At 35.6% G+C, this 10,931-nt stretch overlaps 1 protein-coding gene across 1 annotated transcript; it reads right to left on the bottom strand.

Moving 5' to 3' along the window:
- Positions 1 to 7,938: 7,938 nt before the first annotated feature.
- On the bottom strand, positions 7,939 to 9,387 carry LOC118754258 (thioredoxin reductase-like selenoprotein T homolog CG3887). The gene is made up of 3 exons (XM_036489124.1): positions 9,136 to 9,387; positions 8,757 to 9,045; positions 7,939 to 8,409 (listed from the first exon to the last, which is right to left on the bottom strand). The coding sequence occupies exons 1-3, from the start codon at positions 9,297 to 9,299 to the stop codon at positions 8,248 to 8,250; spliced, it is 615 nt and encodes a 204-aa protein (XP_036345017.1). The 5' UTR covers positions 9,300 to 9,387; the 3' UTR covers positions 7,939 to 8,247.
- Positions 9,388 to 10,931: the final 1,544 nt, after the last annotated feature.

Genomic DNA, 10,931 nt, shown 5'->3' with positions numbered 1-10,931 from the left:
TCATAAAAATAAAAGAGGATTTTTCTGATTTTGTATTTGACTGTAAACCCGAACACAAACAAGTTTGTGTAAAATTTTTGGTTCGTTCCATGGTGTAATAATAACAAGGTGTTGTCAGTAACTTAACCTCACTTTTTTCGGCAGGTCTATTCCGGTCACGCATTTTAAAGTAGTAGAAAAGGTACTAATTATTTATTACTTTTAATCCGTTTGTACATACTATTTCAAATTAAATGTAGGAAAATGTATAGTTACAAGCTTATAAGCCTGAATATATGTTTGTATCGTTAGCTCCACACAGCTTGGACATATATTGTAAGTTATGAAAAAGTAAAGGCCGTAAAATAAAGAAATTTCCTATAAGACTGTATATGATTTTTTAAATAGATTAAAACACATAAGTACCGATAATATAAGCGAAATCGTAATCTAACCGTGCTGCCGCTCTATTCTAGTGTATCAGTAGTCCATTTGGCTCGATATTATGACAATGCAGCAAAAGATATTTAATATAAAAAAATTGCCTTTCCATACGATTTTTGTGTACGTATTTTTCCATTGATAACCACGATATCTTTTATATTTTATATTTTGAGGACAAAAATAATACAAATCCAGCAATTTTAAATATTAATATCGTTCTGAAAACACCAAGTTCTTTAAAAATCGCTATAAAACGAAATACTAAAATGGAGTATTTTAGATACTATTTCCCAACGTATAGTAGTATAAAAATTAAGATCGGAAGCACTGAAAATAAGCATGCCGATCTTGTCAAAATTACAACAAACACGTCGCTACTGACAACACCTTGTTATTATTCCACCATGGGTTCGTTCAATCACAGAAATCCGAAATAAGTATTTATTTTTTTTTTTTTTGTGTTATTTAAATAGTATTTTTAACTTTCAAGTGAAAAATATGAGGAACAAAAACAATTCATATTTATTACTGTAAATATCGCTCATTTACTTCAATAATGTCATAACTCAAAAAATCAAAACTCGAGATAAACGACTTAAAAGTTTTCAATTACAAATGCTCCCATAATAAAAAAATTAATATGTAGGTACCTATTTTGATCTAGTGAGATACTGGTAATCGATATAGCCGTGAAATTTTTACACAACAAAGCAGAAAAGATTGCGGTATTTCTGCATACTTAGCTTAATATTTGTATTTTTTGGGTTATGACACTAGTCAAGTAAATGAGCGATATGTAAACATACTTGCAATTAACCTGGCTCAATTATGCGTGGAACATGTATGTAGGTATGTATTTGTATGCAATATCTTTTTTGACCGAGCTGCTGCTTCAAATAAGCGGAGACTAGTATACTGTCAGTCAAAAAGGTTAAGGTACACTGCTTTTTAAGTCTATCTATGTATGTTTTATTCCGCCGAAATCATTTGTAATGTGTTTACCTTCATATACTATGTACATTAGGGTGTTCCAGAATATAAGGAGTGAACTTTTTCTGAGACATTTGATATGCATTCGCACTATTTTTTCATATATACATTTATACATACGGTATCGGTACGGTGACCATAAATATTAATTTAAAATGCAGGACAGTTGAAAACAATATATGTATATATTTACCTTCATACATATCGAGCCCTAACCGCCAAAATAACGTAAGCGACATTTTTTCAAAATTTTCTTTTTGATGCAGAAATGTATCTAGATGCTCTAGGAATATTTCTGCATCAAAAAGAAAATTTTGAAAAAAAAATGTCGCTTACGTTATTTTGGCGGTTAGGGCTCGATATGTAAATTTACGTAGTATAAAAATAACAAGAAAATATCTGCTTATTGTCACCAAAATTTCAAACTTCTTAATCAGAATTTTGATATGCAGTTTTGTAGGCCATTTAATTCTAGTATAATGAAGTGCAAGTTTCAAACTGCTATAAAATCTCGTTAATTTTTAGAAATTCTTTTTTGCAGGCTGTGTTCCCATATAAATGAAAATTGTCGAACATACCTTTGTATTGAAAAAACGTCAAAAACCTACGAGCAAAAAATTCATTTTTGTAAGTTGTCTGCAAATGTTTTGGCTGTTGTCTGTCGCTTGACCTGAACATATGAAAATAAATACCAAATAATCGGCGAAAAAAGGCCGATGCCGATGCTCAATTTTTTGCCAATACTAGCCGATGCCGATGAATCGGTCGGACTCAAGATAGGGCTCGATATACACTGGTTATTAAAAGTGGGTGCATGGTGATTTTTGTTAAATATTTGCAATGTTTTTCAAGTCAAAATTGTTTTTTTTTTTTTTTTATAAAAATATGGTGCATTCTCCAACCAAAACCAAATAAGTCAAACTTTATACAGAATTTAGAAAAATTAAAACAAAAACTTCATTTAAATTTTTACTTTTTAGTATGAATTTTAAGAAAAATTCTAGTTAAACCAGTGCAAGTTTTAAGTGGAGGAGTTGTAAGAGGCACTTCAATACCTTTTGAATCTTTTCATGAGATATCGAAGAATAGCTCCGGCAAGTAAAAAAAAACACGTCTGTCGAAAAAATCCCGAAATATCTTTGAAAAGAATATTCTGTACTGTTTTCGTGTTCATCAAACCAAAATATGCTTGAAAAAATATAGGTTAACGCGTTTAGTATAAAATTTGCAGAGCAGTGTTACTGATACTTGTGATGCTGGTCTTCATTTTCTTGCCATCCACACAAAATTTAGAACGCTTTGACTTGTCGAAGCTTCAAAATCAGCCTCAAAATCATGTAGTTATCAATCAGTTATCGACACTGATTATATGTTGATAAGTAAAGGGCTCCCGCCGTTTCTTTTAAAATATCGAATAAAATGCGGGACAAAGGCAGGACACTTGGAAAAAATCAATACATTTTGAGATTTTTCTCTTTTGAAAAACTACGCAGGACAGACCTTCGAATAACAGTACGGTCCTACAAAAAATAGGACGCATGGTCACCGTAGGTATCGGTCATATCTATAGCACGCCGTTTCAAAGTTATATTGTTCGCCACTTAAGTATCTTTATTTTTTTGATTTTTAAAAATTTTCAACAGTTCATTCTCTAACGAAGCCCGTATAAACGCAAGTTTAAAACTTTGTAGGAAACTACAAAAAAATTCAACAAAGTTTCACTTTCTATTAATGTGCAAGTTTCAGGTGGCTAAAAATTATCGTTGAATTTTTAGAATTGTTTTTGTCGCATCTGTTTCCCTATAACGAATAAACAGAATTTATTTGTAAATATCGATGTTCCTGTGCAATAACGGCACAATTTAAAATTCAAAAAATAAAAACTGTTACTACTCTTAAGGGGCTCATGTCTTTAATCCTTGTCGAGTCCATGTCTAATTTTCTGTACTTACTTAGCAATCCTTACTGCTTGCTTTAGTAAGGGATGGAAATGGATTAGACAAGGATTAGACAAGAGACAAGAGCCTCTTAACAGTAGTAACAGTTTTTGTTTTTTGAATTTTGAATTGTGTACTCAAAAAAAAATCTAACACTTCCGAGAAAAAGTCTGAAATTTGGGTTAAAATTTGTTGTTGTTTTTTTGTAGTTTTTACAAAGTTTTAAACTTTGGTTTATATGGGGTTTGTAAGAGAATGATTTGTATTTGTATAATTGAACATTCTTAAGAACAAAAAATTAAACATAATGGGCAAACAATATCACTTTGAAATGGCGTCCTTTTTATATGACCGATACTGTATATATATATATGCATTTATATATATGTATATTTATATACATAAGAATCCATCGTCCTCCGGTTTATCTTGAATTTTACGAAAGTGCTATCATTGAATTCAAATAGCTAGTACTAACGTACCGTTCGAATACACACGTTCGTAGCGATTCAGATTTAATGAACGCAGTTTCGTCGATTTTACGAAAAATCGGACTACGATGGGTTCTGTAATAGCCACCAATAAGTTTGATTGCTGTAAGACGACGATAACCCGTGCCCACTTGAAGTTGAAGATTTCGTGTAGAACTTCCCAGTAGATAATTTTTGGAGTTAAAAGCCCTTCTGAAAGACCTTCCTGAGAATCAAGAGGCCTTCCACGCTACATCCCATTCCTTTTTGTATGGAGTGGAGTGGAGTGGAGTGGCAGTGGATTGCTATAAGACGGCGATAACCCGTGCCGACTTGAAGTTGAAGATTTGGTGTAAAACTTGTATGTAATGAGATTTTTACTTTCCATACTATACTAACGATATGTATGTAAGTTTTTAGTTTTTCAGAGGCATTAAAGGCAGGCAAAAGGACATTATCGTAGTTTTGTTCCCAAGAACGCTTAAAACCCAAATCAAAATGAGTACTAAACCTTCGGGAGTGTTTTCACAACAACGAAAGAGAACAAACCTGTCACTAACGTTCTCAAAGGGAATTATATAAGAAGAAAACCCTGCGAACAATGCTTTCGGGAACATTTCTAAGAGAACAAAATGTGCGAACAAAAGTTTAAGAAACTTACTCTCGAAGAACAATTTGGGAACTAAAGTCTCAGGAACTTACTGACAGAGAACAAAACGGGAACAAATCTTCTCTGAACTCATTGTGTAATAATAACAAGGTGTTGTCAGTAACTTAACCTCACTTTTTTCGGCAGGTCTATTCCGATCACGCATTTTAATGTATTAGAAAAGGTACTAATTATTTACTACTTTTAATCCGTTTGTGCATACTATTTCAAATTAAATATAGGAAAATGTAAAATTACAGGCTTATAAGCCTGAATATATGTTTGTATCGTTAGCTTCACACAGCTTGGACATATATTGTAACTTATAAAAAAGTAAAGGCTGTAAAATAAAGCAATTTCCTATAAGACTGTAAATGATTTTTTAAATAGATTAAAACACATAAATATCGATAATATTAGCGAAATCGTAATTTAACCATACTGCCGCTCTATTCGAGTGTATCAGTAGTCCATTTGGCTCGATATTATGACAATGCAGCAAAAGATATTTAATATAAAAAAACGCCTTTCCATACAATTTTTGTGTACGTCTTTTTCCATTAATTACCACGATATCTTTTATATTTTATATTTTGAGTACACAAATTATACAAATCCAGGAATTTTAAATATTAATATCGTTCTGAAAACACCAAGTTCTTTAAAAATCGCGATAAATCGAAATACTAAAATGGAGTATTTTAGATACTATTTCCCAACGAATAGTAATATAAAAATTAAGATCGGCAGCACTGAAAATAAGCATGCCGATCTTGTCAAAATTACAACAAACACGTCGCTACTGACAACACCTTGTTATTATTCCACCATGCTCTGAACTATTCACAAAGAATTATGCTTGAAATACAATACCGGCGAACGGCAAACTTCGCCGAATTGGGCGATGCTGTCGGTCACCGTTCGCCCAACTATTTCGCCTACTTAAACAGAATTAGAGCGGTAGCGAAAACAGCTGATCCCATTTGGTCGCCTTTATAATTTGGGTGACCATATTTAGAAAAAACTAAACCATATTTAGAAATGAGGAAATGATAACAAATATAAATGTAAAACAAAGAAAGATTATTATAAATAATTTGTTTCAAGCCAGATTTAACGAATCCGCAACTATATTTTTCAAACAACAAAAAAAAAATCGTGTTTAGGTTGTTTTCTTTTTAAACTTTGAAAGCACAAAACAAATACGGCCACCTTTGGCACGCACAGCTGTCATCGCCCAGCAGAGCGATAGAAATAAATCTATCGCCATGAAACGCCGCCAAGCGAACTTCGCATTTCGCTTTGGCTGTGTTCAATTTCATATGCTTGTGGGTGTTCTAATTTTGACAGCGCGAATTTCGCTGTGGTGAGTTCGCCGTTCGCCGGCATTGTATTTCAGCTATTAGTCTGTTCCTTTGAACTTCGGACTAAAACCTGTGGAACTGTCAAACTACAATTTTACGCTCTCAAATGAGAGTAAAAGGAGAACAGATGCAGAAGTCCGTAGGAACGCAAAAAGCACTATTTCCTGTAAAAACGTCAGACGGTTTGTTTACATGTCATTGGTACTACCCTGATTTGGCTGAAATGTCACTAAATAATTATTAAAATCTATACATATTCAAATATTTCGTTGTTTACTTCCATTTTTTAGCAAACATAAGGTTATTTGCTTTCACCGCTTTCTGTTTTTGTTTGCACATGCAAATCAGCTGATCGTTTGACACTTTTCATGAACTTACAGGAAAAGAAACTCCGGACTAAATCCTGTAACTTCTGACTAGGAACAGTTGCTCAATTACTCTCTCAAAAGTATTCCCACTTACAGGTTTTATGTCAATAGGAACGACTTCCTGTAAGTTCTGACTAAATCCTGTAAACCGGACTGCTATTGGAACAGACTAATTAATTCGCCTTGATATGGCACAAAGTCTCGTTCTAGTTGGTTCCTCTCAAAACTTTTGTTACCGTTTAGTTCCTTTACGGGAACGCTCCTGGGATTACATTTTATTCTCGTGCTACCCCATAACCGGAGCGCTATCTCGGCCCCTGATTAGAGGATACAAATTTCATTAAGGACACTTTTCGTCTTTTACATAAATTATTCGTTTCAAATAAGAGTAAGAAAACATCCATCTTCGGTCGGTCCTGTTTCCACCGCTGAGGAGACTAATTTTTCATTTGAAGACCTTTAGCCGATCTTTCCGAAGCATGGCTAAGCTTTCGTTTTAGCAAAACATCATTTCTTACGTAAGAAAGTATACTTTCGTTCATTATCCTTTGGTACACCAAATTTAAGACGAGCTATCTACTACCATGACAGACAACTAGCTCTAAATGCGTCGGCGGGTTATCGCACTTCAATTGTAACGTGCAACTTGTTTCACTCCCATTGTGGCCGGTGGATCCTACCTTCTCCTTTACTATAGTCTGTGACGCCCGGACGTTTGTTGTTGTTGTAGCGGCCCTTCTGATCTCTGCCTAAATCGGGTAGTCTAGCAACCGTTGATGCCAAGTTCAATTAGGCCTAGACTACGCGCTGTATAACGGGATCAGACCAGAGAGAGAAGGGTGTTAGCTTAGGGGGTTTAATATGTATTTGTATGTGCATTCAATATCTTTGTGGTAGAGTCTGAATTAGTAAGAGTTCAAACGACCTTAATTGTGCCAGAGTTAGGCGGGTTGATTGAACTCTGATGACGGCATTGTTGAGATCCCCAAGATACTAGGATCGCCGGGATCACCTGACGTAGCGAGGTTTTCTAAATAGCAACCCAGGCCCCCTAGTTTCGTAATGTTAGCGCAGCAGTCCTTGATCGGGAAACGCCCAGAGTCCCTGCTTTGTCGTCGCCATCACCAGCAAGTGTGCACAGAATATGAAAAGGTTGCCAAACCTAGAAGGAACTAAAACCACCAAATTTTAATTTTAGATTCATATCTAGCTTAGAGTTAAAAGTTGTCCGTCCATTTTTTCTAAAAAAAATATATTTTGGTGCATGAAGCTAGAATAATTATAAATGCATCGTTTCCGAAAATGTGGAAACTACTTGTATTAGTTCTAATCGTATGTGGTCAGTGATATGCAAATTCGCCAGGTCCAAAATAGCCACAGAAAATGTGATAAGGCCCAAAGAATGCAAAAGCTTTTCATCAACGTTTCAAAATCAATATAAGTTTGAATGTAAAACTAAATAAGTTAATAGCATGATACAAATATTTTTGTATCATGGATAATAATAAAAAATTTGTATTTTTAAAACAAGCTTTCTAAATATGAACGAAAACGGTCCATAACTATTGGTTTACCAAATATCTAGACTCCTGCGCCGCTTATCATATGCTCTGCTCTAGGTCATCGGGGATTTGGTCAAAAATTGATTGCCCCAAACGAACATACCTGCATACATATCTACATACAGACCCGGCAAAACCAGGGGAGCCAAAAAAAAGCTTGTAATAAAAAAATTGCTGTGTTCTCATTTTTAATCATTACTTATATCAAAATCCAATATGCGCAACCAAGAAGATATTTGGAGAGTTTTTCTCCTATGGTTCAGAACTACAAGAGGCTGATGCTTTGCATTTATACTTTTAAGACATCCACTGGACTTAGCAACTTTGCACTCTAAGCTAGCGATATTTGTATAAATATGTATATATTAACTACTTTTTATATTTATTTAAATGTTTATAAATCTTCACAAAATTGTTCTTGGACAACGTAGCAATTCCTATAGTTTGGCTAATTTTGTATGTGGTGCAAGTGTCCATCTTAATATTATTTAACAAAGTCTGGATTCTCTTGAATAGTTTCTGTGAATTGCAGTTGGTTGTCGATTATCTGAAAGAGTTCCTGAGGCGCTGGTATGCGCCCAGTTTGCAATTTTGACCACACCGGCACATCGCTAAGTGTTATTTCAAAAGCGCCAGAAGCGACGAGCTGCAAGTAAGATATTTCAGTTCATTTAAACTCATCTATATAAAATACATATTTCCCCTAAAAATTTGTCTTAGAATCGTCCTCGGGAGCTGGGTTTACCCAATTTTTAATAGATTCATCATTCCTGATGCACTTATGTATATACATACTTGTAACATTATTTTTAAAATACTACCCACTTTGTACACATAGTTTTGCTTTCATAGAAAACTAAACGTGGACATGATTTGAAACGTAAGGACGGCTCCAAGGCTAGACAAAATTACTGGTATTAACGTCGTCTTATCAAAAAATGATTCGGTAACCGATAACACCCATATTGCCATATTACTTTTATACAAACTTACCTGTCCTTCAAGCATGTTTCCCACGAAGAACACCATCATACAAGCGTACAATTTATTTTCCAACAAATGTCGCCACCAACCAGGTGTCTGCTGGCCAATTGTTCCAAATATATCAAACGACGAGACAATAACTACAATGAACAGTATCTTAGCAGCAAAAACAATGCGTGAGAGATACATATTGAAGCCGGGTGGATCATAGTTGGCACCGTTGACAGTAATCTGTGGATACCTTTCGGATAGTATGTTGACATAATCCTCGAAAGCCTTACGGTAGCCGCACGAGTAACTAATTGAAAAAATAAGTATTTTTCTTTTCTAATATTAATCTAAATAAAGAACTAATATTGCATGAGGTTAAAGAATTAACCTTTATTACCAGTATAAAAATGTCATGGTAGGCCCACCAACATTTTGCCCAAATATCGTTGCGGGTATCTCCTTTTCGGCTGCATCTACCCCAGAATTGATATTACCAACCAATATGAAGCAAATAAACAAGCAAAAGGCAAATGTTAAATATTTATTGATAATAAACGCCATTATATCACGAAATCTGTATTTTCCACTTAAACTAATTTCGCACCTTTGTGTCTTAATTCAGGTGAATGAAATTGCCTCAGAAGTTTGCACAGGGTTGCAGCCGTTTTTACTTAAGGGCTACCGTGCAGCAATAGTGTGAAAATGGTAAGCCATATTCAACCTTATTCCGACTACAAACAAGGCAACCGTTGAAGCAACGTGTTGAGGCAACCTGTTTATCCTGTACAATGCACACGGGACAACCGTAAAGGCAACCATTGCGGAAACCTCAGTAGTGGGAGATATGTTATAAAATAAACATACGGAAAAATTTGGTTTTCTTTAAAAACATCTTTTCATCTTACCTCGTCCATTGTGTTCATTTGCTTTTATGTGTTCGTAGCAAAAGCGCCTACCTGGCAACCTGTAAGGGTTGTGCATATTTTTGTATCGTAAAAACGAAAGTCTGAAACGTTTCAACGATAGGTTCTCACCGCGGTTATTTAACATTTCAAATGTTGTTGTGCTGTGGTGACTGTGTGAGGCTGCTCAGGTGGACTGAGGTTAGCCGTGGAGGCTGCTCTGTTTGAGCAGCAGGGGGCCACGTACGACGTGGTCCACTGCCGATGTGTCCGTAGTCCTGATCAGACTCTAAGGCGACTCCACCCCTCGCACGCATTACACTTGACGGAGGTGGAGTTGTGGTGTAGTCGTCTCTGGCATACACAGCAGGTGTAGATTTCTGGCCCTGGGTTTGACTCGATGCCAGCCCTGAGTAGAAGAATACGTAGCAATGTAGCCCTATGGACGAGCAACTTCTAAGATACTTCGCCGACCTAAACGGGGTTAGATCGCCGAAACAACAGCCCTTGGTCGGGTAAAACCCGAGTCATTCCGGTACGTAGAACCGCACGCTTCCTAGGGCTGCCGTTAGTGGAACTTGACGACGACGACTGAGATATCAACCGATCTGGGCGGGGTTGGTGTAGCTACTTTACAGAGTGGTGTGCAGGAAAAATGTTGTCAACAGTATCGTGCAGAAAAGATGTTAAAATCTAAAGGTATGCATATAAATTATACTTTTCTAATCTAAAAGGTAAAAATTGCGCCAAAATTGAAAAAAAAGAAAAGGAGGGAAAAATTACATTTCTTATAAAATTTTCTCTGACATCGTGAAAAGTCGAAATTGGTGGTTTTAAGCAAAGCTTAAATTTTTAAAAGTTAAAAATCCTGTACGAAAGTGCAAAGCGCGTGGATGCAACAATACGAATGGATCATTCTGCTTGTATTTTTTTCCTCAGGAGTGGGAAATGGCAAGAAAGTGGAGGGAGAACCTCAACATCTTGCCAACAGATAACTTGCCGGCGCCGTCCAATTGTTTTGTATGCTCCATTCATTTTGAAAGAGAGGCAATGGAGTCAAAAATGTTAAAAAGAAATGTCATTCCTACGTTGAATTTGGGTGAGATTTTGGAGAAGTTTAAAATAGTAATAATCGGCGCTATTATGGTTGTCGACATCCACGTCGATGTAATTTTTCCATAAAAAAATAGCCCTTGAGAAAAGGGGATCCTCGCAAAAATATGTACTGCGGTCAGCGTACGGATGACTTGCGACTTACGGGGGCTACTTTTGTATGCAAAAATTACATCGA

This window comes from Rhagoletis pomonella, unplaced genomic scaffold (assembly GCF_013731165.1).
Source record: "Rhagoletis pomonella isolate Grant_MI unplaced genomic scaffold, Rhpom_1.0 Rhpom_scaffold_03602, whole genome shotgun sequence".
NCBI classification, from domain to species: Eukaryota; Metazoa; Arthropoda; class Insecta; order Diptera; family Tephritidae; genus Rhagoletis; species Rhagoletis pomonella.
This window is presented reverse-complemented; position numbering and strand designations above follow the sequence as displayed.

Coding starts and splice junctions, on each gene's coding strand:
- LOC118754258 (XM_036489124.1), bottom strand. CDS start 9,299: ATGGCGTTTATTATCAATAAATATTTAACATTTGCCTTTTGCTTGTTT. Junction 9,046..9,135: donor ACCATGACATTTTTATACTG/GTAATAAAGGTT, acceptor TTTTTCAATTAG/TTACTCGTGCGGCTACCGTA. Junction 8,410..8,756: donor GAAACATGCTTGAAGGACAG/GTAAGTTTGTAT, acceptor TCTTACTTGCAG/CTCGTCGCTTCTGGCGCTTT.